The sequence below is a fragment of the Polypterus senegalus genome, chromosome 3 (assembly GCF_016835505.1).
Source record: "Polypterus senegalus isolate Bchr_013 chromosome 3, ASM1683550v1, whole genome shotgun sequence".
Taxonomy (NCBI): Eukaryota; Metazoa; Chordata; class Cladistia; order Polypteriformes; family Polypteridae; genus Polypterus; species Polypterus senegalus.
In genome coordinates, this window is record NC_053156.1 from 47,203,630 (window position 1) to 47,228,394 (window position 24,765).

The 24,765-nt window shown below is 37.0% G+C and overlaps 1 protein-coding gene across 1 annotated transcript in view; it reads left to right on the forward strand.

Moving 5' to 3' along the window:
* Window positions 1-24,765, forward strand: part of zanl (zonadhesin, like) — a 119,894-nt gene that overhangs the window by 23,058 nt on the left and 72,071 nt on the right. Inside the window, exons 11-19 of the mRNA XM_039749641.1 lie at window positions 104-294; window positions 8,723-8,864; window positions 11,620-11,864; window positions 12,563-12,711; window positions 18,225-18,353; window positions 18,711-18,849; window positions 21,502-21,643; window positions 21,913-22,109; window positions 24,187-24,328. Coding sequence (XP_039605575.1) covers window positions 104-294; window positions 8,723-8,864; window positions 11,620-11,864; window positions 12,563-12,711; window positions 18,225-18,353; window positions 18,711-18,849; window positions 21,502-21,643; window positions 21,913-22,109; window positions 24,187-24,328 — 1,476 coding nt within the window. The remainder of the gene's footprint in view (window positions 1-103; window positions 295-8,722; window positions 8,865-11,619; window positions 11,865-12,562; window positions 12,712-18,224; window positions 18,354-18,710; window positions 18,850-21,501; window positions 21,644-21,912; window positions 22,110-24,186; window positions 24,329-24,765) is intronic.

Below are 24,765 nucleotides of genomic sequence, written 5' to 3' on the forward strand. Positions count from 1 at the left end.
TTATATAACCACTTATTTTAAAATAATTGCTCCTTTTCATCAAACTTCATCCAGAGTGCACTGTTCTCTGAGTCCATCTGATGTAATTTCTTGTGCTTTTCAGTGATCTGTCCACCTAACTCTCACTATGTCATCTGTGGTCCATCCTGCTTCTCCACCTGTGAGACTCCAAACCCCAACTGTACTGGTTCATGTACTACAGGCTGCTTTTGTGACCCTGGCTATCTGTACCAGGGCAGCAAGTGTGTACCTGTTGATAAGTGTGGCTGCATCAGCAATGGCATTTACTTTGAGGTAAGAGGGAAACATGTTTGCAACAAACCTGTGTCAGTATGCATGCTAAGTGCTTAAGCAAGAGATTCCCCAATGTCAGCCAGATGTGCCTTTGGAAGCTCTAGTCCTATGAATCCATTTCTGAGATACATTGGGGATGTCCTTTATTTACAGGAAACTAATGTTTCTATTATTGAGTTTTGTACATTTTGATCATTCCTGAACTTGCTTATCCAGATAACATACTGGTAGTGCTAGGTGTCCTGGAGGAACAATCTCTGCAAAGGTCATCATCCAACAGCATAATATGCTTATATACCCACACTCACTCATACCTCCCAAAACTTAATGTGAATAGTACAGAATGATAGTACAGTAATTTTTTTCACTTCAACAATCCTTTTTGATTAGGTCCAAGTGTTATTATTAGTCCAGCTTAAGCTAAGACTATCAGGATGTCAGTCTTACTGTTTATACAGCTAATCAGTATCACAGTGGATCAGTAAGTACAAATATTTACTGGAGATAAAGACAGATTTCTAATGCTCCAATTCACAGTTGCAGATGGGATGCTAGTTCATTATGGATTAATCTAATGCACACTCCCGGTCACTTAGAGCAAGCCAGTTTAGAGTGGTCAATTAACATAAAAGCCATGTTGCATTATATGACTTTTTCAGTAGTTTTCATTCACAGGCTTCATTTATATAATTTTAGTGAGTCAACGGCAGTCACAGCATGCTCCCCTGATCTTTGACATACCCTGTGACTCAGTATAACCTGCCTGCAACTCCTCCTAATAAAATCAAACAGATTTTAAAGGGACAGGCTTGTGTGAATGTGAGAGCTGAAAACCAGTGAGTGGTCACCCAGAAGTACAATGCATATAAATGCAGCTATGAGTTTTGGCCCTGACAAATAGAGAAGAGACTCATATGTCTGATGTTGTGGTTTTACAGAATCAGGAAAAAGAAAAAATAGAACAGAGATTACATCTTTACTGTAATCCGCATATATACAGGCAGCATGTTATTGTTTGACAGAAAAAGGGGCGAGTCTGCAATATTCTGGAAATGTGAAACTGTGCTGGAAAGTCTTTACACAGTTGTCTAATTAGGCAAACCCTGCGATAACTAATCTTGTAATATGACATGCTCAGGCGACGAGATCAGCAACTGCAGTTGTCAAGTGTGACAACCCCTCTGACTTGAAGTTGTGCAATATGAAATGAGCTTAAGATGTTTGGAATGTGGCATTAAATAGAAGACTGATGAGGAAAAGCCCCCATAGATACAGGAAGAATGTGCATTATTCTTTGATGCTCATCAGATATATAACGCAAGACACGGATTTATGAATTTATAAATGAGAACAACAATAAAGGATGTATTTCAAATATAACAAAATTAGTGTAAAAAAATATATCTATATATATATCAATATCAGTGCAAAAATATTGCTAATAGGGATGAAAATTTTGATCAGACTTCTTAAACCAGTGTTTCTCAACCTGTGAGGGTGCAAGATATCTACAAGGGGGCGCAAAAATGGAAATCGAAGTAGAAGCTATTCATTGAAAGAAACTCGTTTAGTGCAACTGTTTATGGTAAAAAAAAAATCACACAGAGTATGTCAACTTTCGGCTCTGTGGTATTAGTGTAAATGACCGCAAAATCATTCTGCACGTAGGGGACGAAATAACGTAAAATATCGGATGTGTGGAGAAACTGTTAAGAAATAACAGAAGGCAAAAGATGATCTCTGAAATGGTAATCTTTAAAATTGTTGCACCCTTGGTAAATGGAGCGAGGTACGCAATTCATTGTATGTCGTTTCATTTATTCTGTTTCTTTCTAAAATGTCAAAAAATGTGTTTTTATATTTCTTGTTTATAGTTTTCACGGTGCTTATGATAGTATAACAATGTTAATAAAATGAATAAATAAAGTGAATAAAGATAAAGGCACTAGTCTGCGACTCTCTGCATGTCGATTCAATTAAATCTCGGGCTGCTACAATTAGTGGTGTCATCGTTTCAAGACATCTAGACACGTGGATAGGCCTGTCCGCCCGTAAGTAAACATCATAATTCAAGTTACAACTCATCCCTCTCTCTTACCATAATATGTAACTTCTGCAATCGCTAATATGTCAGTAATTGTTTTTAGAAATAAGAAGTGATAGTATTCTTATCAGTATTTATAATATTTGTAATTACATTTTTATTATTATAGAATGGAATAATTTAAAATGTGGAATTATTAAAATTAGTAAAAAAAAAAATCATTAAATTTAATGAAAACCAAAGAAATGTTTGAATTTTACATATATTTTATCCCATGGATTTTAATTTTAAATGTGTCACATGTGTGACTGTATATTTTGATGATAAAAAATAAAAAAAAAAAGAAGTAGCACTTGTCATGTACACTATAATCATGCAGGGTCTGCATGATTCCTGCCACATACACCATAGAACATGCTTTCTGTCGCGTACACCAGATTTGTCAAGCACAAGTTATTGACCTGTATTTTTATTTTTCCACAAGTAGATCTCAATATAATCAAAAATATGAAAATGTGCATAAAAATTTTAGGGGGGCACCACAAAAACTAATATGAAAAAATGGGGCACACATGGTAAAAGGTTGAGAAACACTGTCTTAAACGATAGACAACTATCTTTGATTGCTTAATGACTATTTTTTTTATCAATTAAAGATATCCTATTTAATAGTGAGAAAAATAAGGCAAAGGTAAATTTCCCAGATAAAATGTTATTTATGTAGTATACACGAATAGATTTTCTTAAATGTTAGGTGATTCATGCAACAAAATGTTTGTTTACCTTACTGAAAAGCATTTAATGCACAACCTATTAAGTGTCAGACAAGCAGTTGACAAAAGCTACTCTGATAGCTTTGATGTCCTAGGTATGCTCAGGTAGTATCTCATCAATTGACAAACATTTTAAATCTGCAAATGACTTCTGTTAGAAATGCATAAGAAAACATAGTACTGAAGCCCAAATTACAAGGGTAGACGAATTAGTGGTCACAATGTGATGCGCATTGTAATAAACACATCCACCTCCTTTGCTTGTAGATCTAATTGTCTGCACAGCATTTGTCAGCTGCATGTTTGGCTGAAAGATGTTGTGTCATTAGTACCACTCGTTTCACTTGCCAGTCTTCATCTACATATAGTAGTTACACATTATTGTTTAGAATGTAATGTAATTCTTAGTTATTAGAGCAGCTTTAAAGTCATTTGTGAATGCAAGCTTATTGACTGCAACTAGATTGGCTTTCTCCTCTGGTTTCTTCTTGGTAAAATATTTTTGCATATGGCTGATACCAGCACCTCTACAATAAATGTGGTACTATGGATCAAAATAGTCTATCAGCTGCTAAAAACCTTTTTTTCCATTACGTATGGTGATTGGTAACTCTTCATAGCCTATCATTGCACAAACCCTCTGTGATGTTTTTTCTTGCTGCAGTCCAACATTACAAGTGGCATTGGGGTGAAAATACTACGAAATTAAAGACGCTTAAGCTTCAGGGTCCCTAATCCTGGAGGGGCTTCTGAAGCAACTTTAGTCTACATTGTTTGAAAATTTTGAGTGTCTAATGAATGAGAAGTTTTTTTTTTTTAATAATAATATTATATTGTAATTCAAATGAAAATAATAGTTAAAATAAAAATTAAAATATTATTAAAGTATCAAAAGAAAACTAAAATTTGTAGTAATCTTTCATCGAACCACCCCATAGAATAAAATAACAGTGGTAACCCAAACCTCGTTGCTAGTTACGAAGGTGTCCCCATAACAGTCCAGGCTTCACAGCAACAAAAATGTATGTCTGCCATAGAGAAGTATCCATGTTTTATATCTGACTAGCCAACCCGCTGCATACCATACGCCACATAATCAGGCCGGTTTTTAATAATTTTTAAGCACAGGGAGAAAATTTAATATTTGCAAAATCGGTAATGTAATAAATCAGCAAGAAAAACAACATTGTAACAATGCACGGAACGAACCAACACACAATCGTCCGTGCGGCGTAGCGAGGTGGGAGGGGGGTGTGTACAAAGTGCAGGAGCATCTAAGAAGACGCATGTTTGTCGCGGATGCGAATTGCTGTATGTAGCGTGTACAACACTTTGCTATGCTGCACGCGGTCGTGCGTCGTAACCGAAAACTCGTTTTTTAAAGACTGCTCACTTCATTGTGTTTTAACCTCAGTTGTAAAGGAATGTTTTAATGATCCCATGGGATACCCTCGCAAACAGTTTTACACGCTGCATATGGCGATTCACCTCCGCGAGAAACATGCCTCTATTAACAGTCAGCGTGTGGGAGGGTGTGTACAAAGGGTAGGGACGAAAACAGTGGGAGCGTATGAGTCGCACTTAGTGGCAATTCCACGGTTTGCAGCCCGAATGGGGTTCAACGGCTTACCCACGCCTAGACACACGCTCAATCTCATGCATAATTATTTATTGAATGGTAAACACTTCTGGAAAGACACGGTTGTCTAAAACAGGTTAGTGTGAGAATACAACAGTAAGTAAATGAAAAGATGGAACTCTGGAGAGAGCAGAATACAACACAATAGTGAACCCGCGGCATAACAAACACCGCATAATTATTTATTGATGGTTGAACACTTCTGGAAAGACACAGGGACAACCCTCGCAAACTGTTCTACACGCCGCATACAGCGATTCACATCTGCTATAAACAAACTGTTTTACACACTGCATAAAGCGAATCACATCCGCGACATGATTTTTCCTAGATGGTCCTGTCGCGTCCACCCACACACTCGAAGCATACACACTGCCTGCTCATGTGCCTGGTCGCAAGAGAAACTCACGGAGAGCTGCCCACCAGCTGCCTGTGTGTGTGCCTCTGTCTGTCTCTGGCACGGCTTTCTCTTGCACTGCCTCTGTGTGAACCGGTCAGGCACAGAGAAGGTCAGCAGCTGACAGAGCGTCTCGACTGTTGCAGGGCCTGCATTGGTGAAGCAGGTGAGACGGTAATGAAACAGAGGCACAGGGCTTATTGGTTTTTAAAGACTGATTCCTTCATTGTGCTTTAACCTCAGTTTTAAAGGATTGTTTTAAGGATCCCATGGGATACCCCTCACAAACCGTTTCACACGCTGCATATGGCGATTCACCTCCGCGAGATACATGCCTCTATGAACAGTCAACGTAGCTTGCAGGTACATGACATTAACCTGACCTGCACTGCATGTGGCCTCTACGACAGACGAACATAAATGACGCCATTTTTCCTGTGTCGTCGCGTCCGAGTTGGTGAGCGTGGCCCTGCGAGTTGTCGTCGTATCCAATGGTCTTGGAGTTGGTGGGCATGGCTCCTTCCTGTGTGCGCCATAGGTGTCTCACTTGTCGGCGGCTTAGTGAATCCACGCCCCTTCCAGCGTGCTTTTCATGGTTGTCTTGCCTTAGTGAATTATATATATAGATAATGCATAGCAGCCATGCTATTTTTTTATTTCAGTACTTCATCACCCTGTTGCTTGAAATGCTCAAACCTGGGCTATGTCTAGCAAACCTTAATTTTCACTGAAGGTGCTTGTACTGCATCAAGATATGAAACTAATGTGTAGCTGAAATGCTGCCCTCTTGTATTTATTTAAATAAATAGCAAGTTTCAAAGCATATCGGGTTTTGCAAAGCAGCAAGGCATTAACATATATAAGTGATAAGATTATTCAATTTAAACTTTTAACATATATTAATTAAATCAAGGTTAATTGTTGACATCAGTAATTGCCACCAACTCATAAAATAATACTGAAATTTTTTATTTTCTGTATTGTTGTAGTAAGATAATAGTCACTGAGCAGACAAATATATTAAGAATAGCAATGAAGAAACAGAATATACAAAAAGGATACATTGAATATTCAGGTAATACTATTCTGAGGTCATTATTGTTAGTATTTGCAGGTAGATTTTTAAAAAGATCTGTTTCAGATACAGAGAACAAAGTGATTTAAAAAAGGCTGAAAGCAAATATATTACCCTGACCTGATAACATTTATGTAACTATTTCTAGTAACTCCAATGACCTAGCTTCATGTGTAAAAAAATGAATTTATTTATTTATTTTTATTTGTGTATTCCTTTTTATTGATTTGTTTATTTATTCATTCCAAAATTCTTAGTTTGAAGAAGGACACGATATTGCACCCAGCAAATATGGGCCAGTTAGTGTAACACGTATCACAGACAAATTGACTGAAACAGTTATAAATGAGAGAAGGACAAATAGACGGTATAGGTGAGGTGTGGCCACCCAGTGTGAGTTTAGATGAGGGGATTGTGTTTTATTAATTGGTTGTTGTTTTCTGAGGAAGTAACAAAAGCATTTCATTACAATTAAGTGTACAATATTACATATCATGATTTTCAACAATTATATCATAAACTACTCATGAGACACCAGTCATTAAACTACAAGAAGCAGGGATTCATGGGATAACTTACAGAGTGAGGCACAATTAGGTCAAGCCCAGAAAACAAAATGCTACCGTGCTCACACCTTTTTTCAGAACTAGTTGAAGTCAAAAATGCCACAGGTTAAGTAGCTGTTTTTGTTCTTGATGTTTTATTCATATAAAAGGAGGGTGTGTAACAGCCTCACCAATACAGTTCCAGGTTCAAAAACATATTTTATATTGAAAAAATATCTTGTGACATATAGGGGGCGCTGTCGTCCCCTTGAACCCTCAGACCAGACGCCAGACACCAGATAAAAGTCCAAATATTAAATTTATTTGAACAATAATGTGCACAAAGCACCCTCCACTCCACTATACTCATAAATCAATAACAATAATACAATAACAACAATCAATCCTCCTACTCCCAGACGCGTTGTTCCCTTCCTCCCAACTCAACTCCTCGATTGTATGAAGGCGGCCCCTTTTATTCCCGTCCGGATGTGCTCCAGGTGGCTGATGACGACCTTCCAGCAGCACTTCCTGGTGTGGCGGAAGTGCTGCCCTTTGCACTGGAAGCACTCCGGGTCATCCCTGGCAGGTTCATCCACCATCTTGCCATGTGTGGCAGAAGTAACAGTTCTCCGGGTCCCACGAGGCTTGAGGCGCCCCCTGGCGGTGGCCACGGGTCCCAACAGGCCAGAACTTCTTTGCTTCTCTCCCGTGGTCCTCTTCAAGTCTAGGGTGGTTGCCCCCTCGTGACCCAGAAGCTATTCATGTCCCTTTCTGGTCCTTCCAGGCATCCTGGCCAGGTAAGAACCCCAACATTCTGCCACAATCTATAACTGTTTTCTTCTTTTAGTGCAGCACACTAATGCTTTTAAGTCTTTGATATTCACAGTCCTAAAGGTTAACATCAAAGGTGCCTACCTTCACGTCAATAATCTCACGAGGAGCAGATAGTCCCCAGGTTTCTAACAAACGCCTAACAAAATGGCAATACTCATGATTGAAATAAGACAGCTTCAAAATTATGCAAAAATATTACAGCTATAATAAGTACACAATCAAAATAAACAATTAATTAGTTATTAAAGTATGTGCTTAACAAAACTCAAGGACAGAACAAAAAGACCAAAATACACACAGGAAACTTCATAAACATTTCTTTACAAATAACCAAACTAGAATATTAGCTTCCTATATACTAATAAAGATGCAGAAAAATAGTAAGAAATCCAAGACTAGAATGCTAAAAGCATGCTGTGTGTTGCCATCTTCTAAAGACAATAAGTGATAACATAACGTGTTATATGACTTCCATATCACATGGCTGGCAACCAAAACTAGCAATAGTGAACAAGATAGTCACAACCATTGAAACACAACACAAAATTGCAGTTCATAAATAAATAAAATGACATTGCCAGAATAATAATAAGAAGAAGGCCACTAAGGTCTGTGTGTCCAGTCAGAACAATTTGATTGGTCCATTTGGCTGTGGTGTGATTGATCAGTTTGGGTTTGGACATGCTATTGAAAATGGAAGTGTGAATGTGAGACATATGAGGAGGAGTAAAAGCATCTGAGCCACGCTGGGAGAGTTGCCTTTAAGGACAGAAAGTATAAATTCAGACAGAAGGCAAGAAAGGTGCCTTGAATATAATGACAGAGTCTGCAAAGCAAGCTATGGGAATTTGAGCAGGAGATGGGGCACCAGTGAGGAAACATTCACACACACACACAAATATAGAAGAAAGGTGCTGAAGGTGCATGTAGGACAAGAGATTCAAGACAGCAAAACAGCTTCCAAAACCCACATTCATGACAAGCAGCACCTTTGAGAATTTCTTGACCTCACGATATTTTGGAACCATTAGATGAATAGGATACAAGAATCTAAGTCGGGATGAACGGTCTGTTCTCATCACAACTGTTATTTATTTTCTTATGTTCTTTCCCTTCAGCCTGGACAAGTAATCTTGGAGGACGACTGCTCACAAGTGTGTCGCTGTGTTGGCAATTACACTTTCGAATGCACCAAAGCTGGCTGCTTACCTAATGAGGAGTGTCGCAATGTGAATGGCGTGCCAAGCTGCTATCCGAAAGGTAATGCCTAAAATTCATGGCTACATGTGTTGTCTCCCTCTCCCTCTCTGAGCAGAGCTGTGTGAAAAAAACAATCAAAAACAGACATAATTTCTGCCAATTTAAATTTGTATTAAAATGAATGGCAGTGCTTAACTCAACCATTGGAAACTGATGCACAAAGCAGAACAAAATGGATGTTTGTGCAAAAAGAGGGGCTAATTTTGTAGACAAATAGATGAAATACTCAGCATTCTGTGCATTAAATAAAGACAAACTGAAAGGTTCTTTCATATTTTATGGCTATTTTTTTCTAAAAAGTGTGCCACAACCTAAACATGGGTGGAGTGTCAAACTTTTTTCTCTGAAGAGTGCATGTACTACTCATTTTTGTTCATTTTGTTCAGTTTTGCCTTCTAATAATTTGGCTTCTTCTGTTTGCTCCGATGTTCAATATGTAAGTTTAAAATTCTGAAGATTTTACACTTCAGTTCAGCATAAAGATTTGTGTTGGCTCACACAAAACAGCCAAAGTGGTGTGAGGCCTTCAAAAGTAGCCAGAGAAACAGGCCTGACTCCTATCAACCAGACCCGAGGAGGTGCACCAAGAGGCAGTTTATCTTCCATTTGAGTGGCAGGCTTTGACCAGTCTACACTTGGGAGTTTATAAGCACAAAGTCCCATAAATGTATTGTACAAAAAAGTGTGAGGATCCATCAACCATTTGCTTGTGAAACATAGATGACAGACAAAAGATTTAAAATAAAAGATTTATTTTCAAAAATTCTCTGCAGCACAAGAATCTGCGAGGAGCAGAAAAAGTCCAAAAAATACAAAACCAGAAAGCAAAATCAAAAACAGATCATAGAGTTAAAAAAATTCAGAGAATCAACAATATACAGTAATCACAAGAGAACTCCTCAATACCACCATGCACATTCAATGAATTACAAGGGACTGTGTGCTTCTTCAGCAGTCCCATAATGGAAATGAACAAGTGACAGTGTCCCTTGAGGAACCACCCGCAAACCACAAGGAACAAGGTAAAACCAGCCTACAAATAGAAAAAAAAAAAACACAAAAAATACATACAAAAAAATTATACACAAAACAAATAATTAAGAAAAATATCAGTATTAACATAAACAAAAGAATGAAGACAAGAACAAAAGACATAAAACAGGAATTTGAATACCAGCCGAGGTGGAACTCTAGCTGAAAAATAACAGTGCTTAACTCTCAGAATTCATAACTATAGTCTGAAATGTCCCAAAATACACTTAAAGTGCCTCACTAACAAAGGGATCACTGTCAACCCCGACTTATACAGAATAAGCCAACAAAAATTCTTTATAAAAGGAGGATTTATTTGAAGAGAAGAAAAGACAACAAAATTAGTTAAGAAGAGCAAAAATAAGCAGAAAGGATTTGCTTAGACGATAATTCAAGGCAAATAAGCCCCAAAACGAAATTCACTAGAATAAATAAATTAAGAATCAGAACAAAAAAAAATCCAAGAAAACAGAATGAACTGCAAAAGGACTTCACTTGCCAGCCTGGCTTTATTGGCTGAGGGTGGTCCCTAAATGGGGATAGAAAGGTGGCACCGCCACTTGGAGATCCATTCACAAAATGCCAGGAACATCAGAGAACATAATATATTCACACAGAAACTAAATTAACATGAAATAAATAGCAATAAAAATAATAGATAAATAATAACAAATTAAACAATAGGATCAATACGATCAAAAAATGAACAAAAAAGATTTAAAAAAATTGAAACATAAGCCAGGGAGAAACCCTATCTTAAGGATGATAATTAGTATTTTTTTTTTTCCTCGCTTTTCTTGCTAAGTGGTTATGACATTATTTGAGCTTAACACTGTTGTTCCTTATAATATACCTGGTTTCTGATATACAGACAAAGGTGCATGTGATGTGACAGCTTGATTATCAATTTGTCGTTATTATGTCATAATCTTTGGATATCCTTATTACAATGTCATACCTTCCACAAAACATTTGTTTCAGGCCATGCTGTATATTAAATTGATCTCATTTCAATGGGTTTCAGCAGCAGGAATAGAGCCGAGGCCTATGACAGCTACTAGTAAAGTGATTAATTCATTATTACTGTTGTCTGCAGCAGTATTTTCATATTTGCTGGTAGCTAGGTTGGAAATTTTCATCTAGAAAGAAGAGCAGCTACTTGCCACTGAATGTGTGTTAAATGGTAATTTTAGGAGGGAAGAATATGACATCAGTCAAGGCTTTTGAAAGTATCACCAGCTTAGAGTCAACAACAATATTTAACATGAGCCACTGGTTACACATTCTGTGATCCTGAGGATAACTATGAATTTTAATTACAAGAGTTATAAACCTATAATGTCACAAAGAAAGCTGGTCACTTGACAATCTCAATTAACAGAGAAGGCTTTTACGGATAAAAGTTTAAGTTTTTGGAGTGTCATACAGAAGTAGCAAAACTGAGCATTGCATACTCATTTTTTTATTATATTTTTACCTGCATATATTGCAATCTTTCATGTATATAAAAATACACATCAGCAATTAAAAAAATACTAATGATCTTCTTTGTTGTTTTTTTAATTATTCTGAATTGTACAATGCTAATATGTGGCTTGCTAAGAGACATATGTGCATTAGTGTAATGTAACTGTCTACCCTTTAATACTGCTGTAGTTCTTTTTATAGTTATTTTTCCAAAAAAAATGGGATTGTATTCTATAATCCAGCATGTCTTTTACAGATTCTTCTACATGTATGGTGACAGGTGACCCTCACTATGCCACCTTTGACCGCCGATACTATTCTTTTATGGGGAATTGCAGTTACATCTTGTCAAAACCATGCAATGATAGTCAAGGACAGAACTTCACTGTATATGCTGATAATGAACATCGCTACGGCCAGATGAGTGTGACTTTCCTTCGGGCTGTGCATATAAAAACCCAAGGAGTAGTTGTGACCATTCTCAAAGGAGGCACTGCCCAGGTGAGACTTTGTGAGCAGTGTTATTGCCAGATGTTTATATATTAGGGACTAAAGGCCATGTACTCCCAGAGGATATATTGATTGTCTGAGTGGCAATTGATACCATAATTAAATGAAAGATTAAGTACTAGATAAAGACTGATAAACTGAAGGAAAATTAAAGAATTTAAAAAGGAATGAATAAACAGAAGTCTACTTATATGTGTAATGGAAATACAGATGTGTTATTAGATGGAAAATTAGCAAGACCATCACGTTCAATTGGGGCGGCACGGTGGCACAGTGGTAGCGCTGCTTCCTCGCAGTTAGGAGACCCAGGTTCGTGTCCCGGGTCCTCCCTGCGTGGAGTTTGCATGTTCTCCCCGTGTCTGCGTGGGTTTCCTCCGGGCACTCCGGTTTCCTCCCACAATCCAAAGACATGCAGGTTAGGTGGATTGGCGATTCTAAATTGGCCCTAGTGTGTGCTTGGTGTGTGGGTGTGTTTGTGTGTGTCCTGTGGTGGGTTGGCACCCTGCCCAGGATTGGTTCCTGCCTTGTGCCCTGTGTTGGCTGGGATTGGCTCCAGCAGACCCCCGTGACCCTGTATTCGGATTCAGCGGGTTGGAAAATGGATGGATGGATGGATCACGTTCAATTGTATTTTCATCAGTCGGGTGATGGAAGTGCATATCTCATTCATCACTCTTTCCTCCCCACAGGTAGATGGTATTTCTGTAAATCTTCCATTCAACCCCAAACCGGAAATGTCAGTCTTCCAGTCTGGAAGATACATACAGGTGGAGACAAGCTTTGGATTAACAGTCCGATATGATGGGAACAATAATGCTGACATCAAAGTGACGAGCGAGTAAGTTTGTAATTTTGTCCCATCTTCCTTAAAGATGTACAGGAAACAGTAATTACACACTAGCCCTGTGCTTCACTTACTCCATTTGTGGGGTTTATTCCTTCAAGATACTGGGATGAGGTGGAAAAATGATATGGAAAAGATCAGGAGATGGAATGCAAGTCTTTAAATAGAGAAAATATTATAACAAGGAGATAAATAACTATGTTGCCAAAACCAACACAGTAGCTCAAATTCATGGCTTAAATGAAGAATATGCAGCTAAACACACATTTAAATTGCAAAAAAACTTGTTTTGCTTTGTTTATATCCACAATCTCTGATGCATAAAACACAGAGTGCTGGTAATACCACATCACACGACTTCTGGAATCACAACCACACTGTTATAGTAGCACATGCAACCAAATTTAAAGGAATGACCAGGAGAGTAGCCGTTAAACAAACATGAGATCAAGACCACAAACCTATATAATGCATGAAAATCTGACACATACCAATATGGTAATTGAGTAAAAGTAAGAAGTCAGAAGCTGTAAAGAGAAAAAGAAAAAATACAATACAATACAGTACAATTTATTTTTATATAGCCCAAAATCACACAAGAAGTGCCGCAATGGGCTTTATCGGCCCTGCCTCTTGACAGCCCCCCAGCCTTGACTCTCTAAGAAGACAAGGAAAAACTACCAAAAAAACCCTTGTAGGGAAAAAGTGGAAGAAAGAAAAGGCAATTCAAAGAGAGATCCCTCTCCAGGTAGGCTGGGCATGCAGTGGGTGTCAAAAAGAAGGGGGTCAATACAAGACAATACACTGAACAGAACACAAGTAATCCTCAATACAGTATAAAAATAAAAATATTACAAGTACGGTGTAGAATTTAACAGTAGATAATATCACATAATATGATTCGGATTTGTTCAGAGTCCTGAAGACCTCGGCCATCAGGCTGCCTCCCCCTATTGGCCATTCCAACAGTTGAGTCAACGCTGGGCCAGCCAATCCGATGAAAGGACCCCTCTACCCGATGATTCCTGCAATCCTCCATCAGAGATGACATTACTTTAGGCAGGCAAAACAACTTGGCAGGTGGGCCGTGGCACCAAGTGCCACATTTGAGTACAGAGAAGAGAAACAGAATAGGCGAGGGTTAGTATCAAATTATAACTATCATGTTACTTATGTTTTAATGCTAATGACCAACAACAGAGATGACTATGTATTGTTAATCAGCAGCTCTAGTCAGGATATGCTAAACTGAAGTAGTGAGTCTTCAGCCGGGATTTGAAAGCTGAGACCGAAGGGGCATCTCTTATAGTGGCAGGCAGACCATTCAACAGTTTAGGGACCCTGTAACTAAAAGCTCGACCTCCCACTGTTATTTTATTAATCCTTGGAAAAATAAGCAGACCTGCATCTTAAGATCTTAATGTACGCTCTGGTTTATAAGTCATTGGCCATTGGCCTTGGCCATTTAAGGCTTTATATGTTAAAAGGAGGATTTTAAAATCTGCCTTAAACTTAACCGGAGACAGTGTAAGTATTTAAGAACTGGATGATATGTGTTCATATTTTTTTGTTCTTGCAATAATTCTTGCAGCAGCATTTTGGATTAAATGAAAGCTGTATAAAAAACAATTTGAACATCCAGTGAAGACCGCATGGCAGAAGTCGATCCTACTAGAAATAAATGCATGATTAATTTCGCAGAATTCTGCTTATTTAGCAAATGCTTTTATTTCCCAAAATGTTTAAGACTGAAGAAACATGATTTAGATAACTTTGTAATGTTCGCTTTAAATGATATGTCAATGAATCAAAGATAACTCCTAGACTGCGGGCTGATTCAGCAAAATTAATGGTGATTCCAACTGAGTTAAATGATGACAAAATATTGTTGTGATCAGCGTCATTCCCTCCAATAATTAATATCTCTGTTTTGTCTGTATTTAAAGACAAGTAGTTCTCACCCATGCACTCCTTTAATTCACTAACACAACTAATTAAAGACAGCATCAGATAAACTTCATTTGGTCTAAAAGAAAGGTATAACTGGGTGTCATCTGCATACGAGTGAAAATTAACATTATGTTTCCTAATGATAGATCCCAGTGGAAGTATGTAAAGTGAAAACAGTAAAGGTCCCAGTACTGAGCCCTGTGGGATTCCATATCTCACTTCTGTGTATAATGATGGAGTACAGTCAGCACATTTCTGTACATATTAGAATCAATTTGATAAATAAGAACTAAACCAAGCGAGCACAGTGCCTGTAAGCCCAACATCATTTTCTAGCCTGTGCAGTAAAATAGAATGGTCAATGGTGTCAAATGCTGTGCTAAAGTCTAACAACATGATTACAGTGGAGTTTCCTTCATGAAGACAGATTTAGATCGAAATCGGTCAAACCCCGATAATACAATTCAACCATGTCAGTCTTTATACTGTCAAATATTTGATGCATGGCACATGGTTTCCATGACAAGTGCCAATGTGAAATAGCTATTGCAGGACCCAAGGAAGTGATTGAAAGTAAACAAAACTAATGAAGAATTCATTGAAAAAAATCATATAAAGAGAATCAAATAGTGGCACATGCAATACATCTTGGAAACTTAGCAATACATCTGTTGTACAAAATGGTGCCCATGAGAAAAACAAAATGGCAGCACAGTAAACAAAATACAATAATAAATATTTACATAATTAGAGAAGATTGATAGGGCTAATATAATCATACTGAAATGGTCTTTGATGAGCAAAACTTTCAAAAATAACAATGCTCAAAATATTTATCTAAAGAAGAAAAAATGTACAAATTGTTACCAGTCACAACAATATGTGTGCGTCTGCTTGGCTGTGGGAATTTCAAGACTGAGAAAATCAAGGTTGCTTGAGTTGCCTCTTGTAACTTTGAATTATCTACTTGTTTGTAATGAAGAACTCTCCAAAATAAATTTTAGTAATAAAAGCATGCACATTGGCAGTTTATACATCACTCACTATCCCAACATCATCTTTCTATCAGCTTAAAAGTACAGCAATATCCAGTGTTTGAAGTGGAACCAAACTACTGGCGATATTCTTTTAATGGTGATGCAGTACCATTTGATCAAAGAGATGAAGCTCCCTGTAAGGACTCACAAAAAGGTTCCAGTTTTCACCAGTAAGCTAAGGAAAGGTGCTGATACTTTATATTGAAGTTGCAAGAGGTGCCGCTACTGTGTACCAGAAAGTACTTCCAGGACTGCCTATATCCATTTTATCATGTGAGAATAATTAAAAGAAATTTACCAGGTATTGAAAACTTACTTTTCAAACATGTGAAGGATATATACTGTAAGCTTGTAAAAGACATACAATTCCCATCTAGTTTAAGCACTCACATAGTACAGTTTAGGTTTGACTGGAGCCAGAGCCCGTTTTAGGTAAATAGGGCACAAGACAAGGCCAAGCCTGTTGTGGTTATGTTTCATTTTTAATGTTTATTTAATTTTCTTGGAAGATTTTTACATCTATTGTAAAATCAAAGATATTATGTTTTTGGGGTTTCTGAATTAAATTTCAGTGGTACTATTTTTTTAAATTGGCACAATTATGTGGTGCAGTTGTTTCAGTGTTCATATGGAATAGGATTGGTAAGACAGATAAACAGTAGAACTTTAGATACCTTCAGAACTACACAGATGTTATTTTGGACGAATTAAGTGGATAGGACTGGCACGCTTTGTTGGCCCGAATGGCCTGTTCATCTCTAGACTGTTCTAATGTTTTAAAAGATAGATAGATAGATAGATAGATAGATAGATAGATAGATAGATAGATAGATAGATAGATAGATAGATAGATAGATAGATAGATAGATAGATAGATAGATAGATAGATAGATAGATAGTGCTTTATTTGTTCCCAAGGGGTTAATTAAAATTTTACAGAAGTGTAAGAAAAATGTAAATGTAACAAACCACAATCCCCCAAACACAAACAAGAAATTCTGGCTTGGATAATAAGAGAGCTGATTCTGTCAATGACTGGCATGTTGGTTGTAGTAAGATGTAGTCAGATCTGCATAGTTGTGCCAGAGGTTTATTTTTAAAGACATTAGTATTTGGATAGAGCAGGTCAAGCTTGTTGTGCCCACAAGTGGAATATGCTTGTAGATGTTTGTTTTTTCCATATTTGCCTTAATTGATGTCACCAGCATTCTAGGTTCATAATGCTTCATCATTAGAGTGTTGGTAATAGAGTGACACATTTCTGTTCCTGAATTAATAAACACACAACTCACCTCCCTATGCAGTAATGTGGGTGAATTAATTTAATGTTTCAATGTCTGGATTACACATTTTAGAACTAATTGGAAAGTCTTGCTTTTTTATCACTGTTCATTCACATAGCTGTTCACTCTCCCTCCTGTGTTTTCCACTTCACCTGATCGTATCAGATTAAATCCAGTTTAAACTGGTTTTCCACAGTACCCAAAATACCATAGTCACAATGAGATGCTTTAGTTATCTTCAATTTAAAAATCCATCTAAAAATTAATAGTGAAAAGCCAGATGCCAGATCACATCTAATCTTAACATTAATAATTAATAACTCTTACAACAAACAAGAAACCTAGAAAAAAAATAAGAAAGAACCTTTGTAAAAGGCTGCTGCCTACATTGTGTCCATTAGTGTAAGATTACGATAACAACAGTGAACCTTACATGTGCATTTTTTGTGTTATTCTAGTTAAAGACTATTTTTGTAGTGAACTAGAATTTTGGGTTTTGTTGTTGATCTGCGAAAAAGATCAGTCAGAAATCTAATTTATGAATTTAGCTAGATTTTGACACCTGTTTATTCTCCGCTTTACTTTCTATTTGCTTTGCAGAATACAGTTATGCTGGGATGTCAGCCTATTGCAGGACACAGTTGCACACATACACTCCTCACTCATTTTAAAGCCTCCAGTTAATCCAACATGCACATCTTTACCATGCAGGAGGAAACAGGAGTACCACATTTGTGTGAGAAAGACATGCAAATTCTAAATAGACTGTAAACCAAGCTGAGATTTTTGGTGTAGTAAGGTAGCAGCACTGCTCATTGCACTACTGTGTCTGTCTCGGTGTTTCCTATAAATTTACATTTTCTTCTGCTCTGACAAATTGATTGTTTGGCAATAGTGGCAGTCATTTTTATTAAAACACAGTATATTTTAATATGATAGTTTTGCAACTTATGGAGCTGGGAGTTGCACTGATTAATAATGCTGCCTCAGATCTCCAGAAGGCTGGATTTGAATCACAGTCTATTTACTGTCTTTACTGAATTTGTATGTTCACATCATGTCTGTGTGTACTGAAGTTTTCCTTCCACATCCTAAAGTTGTGCTCATCTGATTAATTGAAGGCTTTAAACTAGTCCATTGTAAATGTGGGTGTGCATATGACTGTATGCTGTGATGACTGGTACCCAATCCAGAACTGGTTTCTACCCTTTCCCCAATACACTGTTCACTTTTTCAGGTACAAGAAGACTCTCTGTGGATTGTGTGGTGACTATGATGGGAACCCAAATAATGATTTTAAAACACCACAAGGAGACCTCGTTCCTGGTGCCAATGAATTTGGAGACAGCTGGAATATAAATGAGAAGTAAGAATAAGGTTCAAATGTTAGGTTGACCTGAAGGGATACTTTTGAATTACTGTGTAGTTTTATTATGACACATCAACACTGGGAAAGGCTCATTATTATAGCTTTATTATTATTATTAAAAAAGTGGAACCTTGTATTAAGGAAATGTTTCAGAATATTTTACAAAACAGGGTTAACTTGCTACAATTACATGTTAATAAAACATACTGATTTTCTCCAAAAATAATTCAGCAGATTCAGATTTTAGGGCCATTTCTAGAATTATGTATTCAGTCCTATGTGGTGGATTCTATCCTAATAAACAGTGTGGACTAATATCTGGATTTTTGTAATTCTTTTTTTTTTTATTTCCAGCTGCCTTCCAACTGAAGGTGAAAGTGGTCCACAATGCACTGATGATGAAAAGGAGCTATACCAAAGTTCTGCCTATTGTGGGCTTCTTTTGGGTCCCAAAGGACCATTTGCTGCCTGTCACTCCAGGGTCAACCCCAATGTAATTGCTTTATTATGAAACATCAAGTCTTGGTTTTCATTCACAAATTATTGTCATTGTTTATATTTAAATATATTCTATTGGCACATAATTCACCTCTAATAACACCTAGAACACAAATATGCTGATTGACCTCTATGATGTTCAGAGTTCACCTCTTACTGCCAATGTATTATTGTTTATTTTAAACTAGCTTACAGCCTATCCTGCATTGCATAATGAGTATGTGATTAATAGATCTATAGTCCCAAGAATAACTAAATATTGCAATTATGTAATTAACCACCAATGGCACTAAGGAGTAGATCATCAAAGTAATCATCACATACTTGACATTTCACTTTTAACTCTATTTTACTTGTAAGGGTTTTAGTGACAACATGCCATTCAAGCTCGTATTAAAACCACCACAGGCCCCCTGGTTACTTAGCTTCTCAACAGAGAGTTGATCACATTTTTAACAATACAGCGCCCAGGTCGTTTAATGTACTGTGGTATTTCCTAATCTTGCTTTTCAGTGCACAGACTCTCTATCATTTCATCAACCGGTGGGGGTGGGATCCCCCTTGGTCTCTTATATATACACATATATGTGTGTGATATATGCATCCAATGAATATCATGTGTCAATAATGTCAAGCCATAGATGTACCAGCCTTTCACACTGCAGACATGTTGTTTCTCTCAAAGATAAGTGAATCTAACCAATTGGCTTATAGAAGATATTTGATTAAACTGAAGGTTTAGGGTGTCATACTGTGTTAGCCATTAGGAATGTAGTGAGAAGTCAAGCAAAATTATGAGGGGCCGTTCAGGAGAAAAAGATTGGTTCGTAAATATATAAATTGGTTCAGATATATATATTGGTTAAGATGCATTGCTTTGAATATATACATTGGTTTTAATACATCCATTCAGATATATATATCGGTTGAAATATATATATATTGGTTGATATACAGTACATTGGTTAGGATATATATATATTAGTTTAAATAGATCAGTTTAGATATATACATTGGTTCAGATATATCCGTTCAGATTTATATATTGGTTGAGATACATCCATTTGGATATTAAGGTTGGTTCAGATATATACATCAGTTTGAATAGATCGGTTGGGATTTACGGGCAGGCACAATGCGGCCATCCAAGTTTAGCATTTCCCTTTTGCTTCAACACTGTTGTCATTAATGTGCATATTATATACAAGTAGAATATGCGCGTTTTGTTTCATAAGCCGTCTTGGTTGGGGGTCCTCAATTTCAAAGCACGTTTTTTCCTTTCATTATTTAAAACACTCGCATAGATACCCGCCTCCTCGCCCTGCTCCATCCCACCCCGGCTCATTATACCCACCTCACTCACTCCCTCTTGTCTCTCCCATGACAGATTCTTCTCAAAAGCCGGGTTACTGGAAAGCATTGATCTCAACCGCAGTACGCCCCATTTACTATAAAATTACTATAAAAATAGTTAAACATCAGTTATTTGTGAAGCAGGAATATTCTGGACATTCTGATCCCTGATCAACATTTAAAAGAAACAGAGCAACTCCTGTGTTTTCCTTCGTAACATCCTTTCAGCAAACAGGACTAATGTCCTTGCTGAAACAGATCGCCCATTAATGAAATGCTGCCAATACGGAATAACAGAAATCACCGGACGGCTTTCGGTCAATGATAAACCAGGATATCATGAGGTGAAAAAATGTGAGGTACTGTGGTTGCTATCAGTGCTTCCTGGTAACTCAGCTTTTCAGAAGAATCTATCATGGGAGGGATAAGTGAGAGCGAGTGAGGCAGGTGCACTGAGCCGGGGCGGGATGGAGCAAGGCGAGAAGGTGGGTATCTGTAAGAGTGTTTTAAATAATGAAAGGAAAAAAAGTGCTTTGAAATCGAGGACCCCCAACCAAGCCGGCTTACGAAACAATACGTTACAGACAGGTATTGTATAAAACACATACAATAATGACAACAATATTGAAGCAAAGGGGAGATGCTAAACTTGGGTGACTGCACTGTGCCTGCCCGTAAATTCCTATCGATCTATTCAAACCAATATATATATATCTTAACCGACCTATATATCCAAATGGATCTATCTCAACCAATATATATATCTGAATGGATATATCTGAACGGATGTATATATCTAAACTGATCTAATTAAACCAATATATATATCCTAACCAATGTATATCAACCAATATATATATCTCAACCAATGTATATATATATATCTGAACGGATGTATTAAAACCAATGTATATATTCAAATCAATGTATCTGAACCAATATATATATCTGAACCAATTTATATATTTATGAACAAATCTTTTTTTCCTGAATGGCCCCTCATACAAAATGACACCTTTTATTGGCTAACTAAAAAGATTACAATATGCAAGCTTTCAAGACAACTCAGGCCCCTTCCTACTAAACTACTGAAAAACAGTCACCCTTTTATCTCTGAGCCTCCGCTTTGGCTATGTACTTGGGTTGATTGTCTCCTTTACTGCTAGATCAGTATCACACTAGATGTTGCTTGCAAAGCAGCCATTGACATCATTCATAGACTGATTTGAACAGCTGTGATCTCAAGTGAAGTGTTTATCTCCTCAACTATAAATGTCTTCTTCTCTATCCTCAGAATTTCTTTGCAGATTGCCTCTTTGATGTGTGCGAACTGGGAGGAGCGCATCCTCCTCTTTGTGAGGCCTTGGAATCTTACACAAGCGAGTGTCAAGAAAGAAATGTCACTGTAGGAGCCTGGAGGAATGACACATTTTGTCGTAAGTGAAAGCAAAGGATTTTTCTGTGATGTAGTATAGACAGGCCAGGGCTTAAAATTGTAAAAAAAGCTGCACAGATTGTAGGCCCATAATAGTAATTCATCATCTTGCATAAAATAGGTCTCTGCTGACCCTGATAAGGTTTGATAATTACAGTTTAGGTTCTGTTCGATTTCCCAATGATATTTATTTCAGTGATAGTATTTTTTTTTTTAATTTATTACTCCTATGTGTTTAATTGCTTATGTGGTTTTATTGGTTCTTTACAGCCTTAAGATGTCCAACAAATAGCCATTATGATCCTTGTGTCTCACCCTGCCAGCCTTCATGTCTCCAAATCCAACGAGAGTTGTGCAGATGGCCATGTGCTGAAGGTTGTATATGTGACGAAGGTTTTGTCCTGAGTGCTGGTCACTGTGTAAAACAGGACAACTGTGGATGTCAGTTCAATGGAAACTATTACAAAGTATGTACATTAGTGATCTTTCCAACTTTGCAGGGGGAAAACATTTTTTCCAGTTTAATAAATATAATAAGTTATTTTACGTGACAATTAAGTCAATGTTTAAATTATTATACTTGTGGGGTGTATTTTCGTGGTATTATTGTGGGGTGTTATTTTCTAGCACTTTCATCCACATAAGTTCCATATTAATAACACATGCACAGTCCGTCATTCCCTAGTACCCCAAGAGACATACTTATCGCAGGCACAAACAATATGTAATGTCTTAGATATATCTCAGGCCTAAATATTACTTTTAATCTCCAAGAATATGCAAATGCAAACTTAGAAACACTCAGTATCCTTTGCTATAGGCTATTTATCAACCATAGATGTCTTACTTTAATGCATTTTTGATTATTGGACAGAGCTCTTCATTCTCAGCCGAGTTCAGATCATATGGCACTTCCTTACTGCTCCAGGTGCTCTAAACATTTACCTTATTACTTCAATCATTCTAGAAATTTAAAACTTCACAAATTTTAACTTTATTTACTTTATTTTATCTTTTATTTACAAATAAAGAGGGCAGGAATTTGAAAACCAATGGACACACACATAACCAGAGCCAAACGTACATTTTAAATCAGTGGTTCTCAACCTGTGGGGCCGGCCCCCCTAGGGGGGCACGAAGTAGCAAAATGGGGGGCGCAAAGATGTGAAAAAAAAAAAACAAGAATCAAAAATATGAAAAAAACATCTGTTGAAACCAAAACAAATGAACTTAAACTACATTCTGATACTAGAACAATAAATATAGAGTTATATAAATGTCGATAAAAGGTAAGTAGGTATAATAAAATATGCAGCTACATTTCAAAAAAATGTTGGGGGGGGGGCACAATTAAAACTGTTATGAAAACTCTGGTCACAAGTACTTAAAAGTTGAGAAACGCTGTTTTAAATCATAGCTATAAAAGCAGAGCATTGATTCATTAACCAGAAATATTTCAAAACAAAAGTTTAAAAGGTTAGGTTGATCCAGTTTTGGATGACTAGGAAATGCACAATGCAACCTTTATATGTCTATTTTAGGCTGACCCTTTATAACAATAGCTTAGCAGTCATTCACAAATACTCTTCAAAATGGCAGCAGCCATAAGAAAAACAAAATGGTTTTGCAGAAGAATGATACTTATTTTCTACATCATTAAAATACATATTTAATACCAAAATAGATTTGACCACAAAATTCCTTGACTTCTAAAACCTCTAAAACAAGAATTAAATTTAGCGGTCATTGAGAAATTAAAAAAAAAATAAGAAACTAGAGCCTGATCATGACAGGATTCCATTGATGTTCCGTATCTGACACACTGCTTCTCACTTAAATCAAGGAGATTAAAGAGGACATGTTGTTTCAGGCACAGAGATATCAGAATGACTTATCTCTGCAATGTCAAAGAGTGGTCTCATTTTTTTCTTCTGTGGGAATACCAGAAAAGATTCTCCAGTGGGGGTGAAACAGAATGATTTATCTAATTTCTACATTAGATGTGTATGCATGCAAGAACACAATTCTTGATTACTTGATATTTTACAATCAAACCTTTATACCAGTTGGAATTCCAGAGCTAAGGGAATAAATACAGCATCGCACAGTGTCCTGGATGAGTATATCTGTCATCTGTTTCAAAGTTTCTTCGGCTGCTGATTTTTTGGCTCTGAAATTTTAATTATGACTTTTGATTCACATTTCAATTATTATGATAGTAGCTTTATCTTTCCAGTCATAACTGTTCTTTGTTTTTGACTGGTTTTAATCTACGTGATTAACACTGTTCTAAACTCCTAGCTCTCTTCCACCTCCAGCAGAACAATACTTGTTAGCTTGCCATGGTGTTTCAGCCATCTGACAATGTATTATTATTATTATTGTTCGTAGAAGTAATAGTACTGTCGCATGTGAAGAGTACAGAGAAATTCTTAATTGCATATCCAACCATGCATCACTGCCAGTCTTCAATGCCATAATAACTGTTGTGTCTTTGATGATAACATTCTCACTGTTGTGTTCTTGTTTCTTTAAATCTCAAAGCCAGGAGACAAGTTCTTCACCAATGGATGCCAGAACCAATGCCAGTGCATCGGCAGTAATGTGACCACCTGCAATCAATGGAGCTGCTCAAATCATGAAATCTGCAGTGTAATGAATGGAGAGCTTGGCTGCCATCCCACAGGTCTGGATGAGTGGATGGGAATGAGGGTACACTAAGACCATGTTATGTTCGTGTCAGTGATGGAAGATTGAACAGCCACTACAGCCTTTAGTCAACTGTGCACTGCACACATTCAACATTAAAAATATTGTATTCACTTATAATACTTCTATACTTTATGAAAATGGCAAACCATTTTCTGAACCCTCTTTGTTCACTACAGGGTGACAAGAAGCCAACATCTTTTCTGACAGTATAAAATATATTGTAACAATCAAACCTGGCCTGGACAGGACATATGCTTGGACACATTTAACATTGGAAAATGTTCTAGGGATGAGAGAAAAATTAGAGTAGCTATTATTTCCTCACCTTCTTATTTTTCATGTATTGGATTGTGACAAAAATCTAAAACTAATAATGCATTAATTCACAAATCCCCCAAATCCATCAATTTC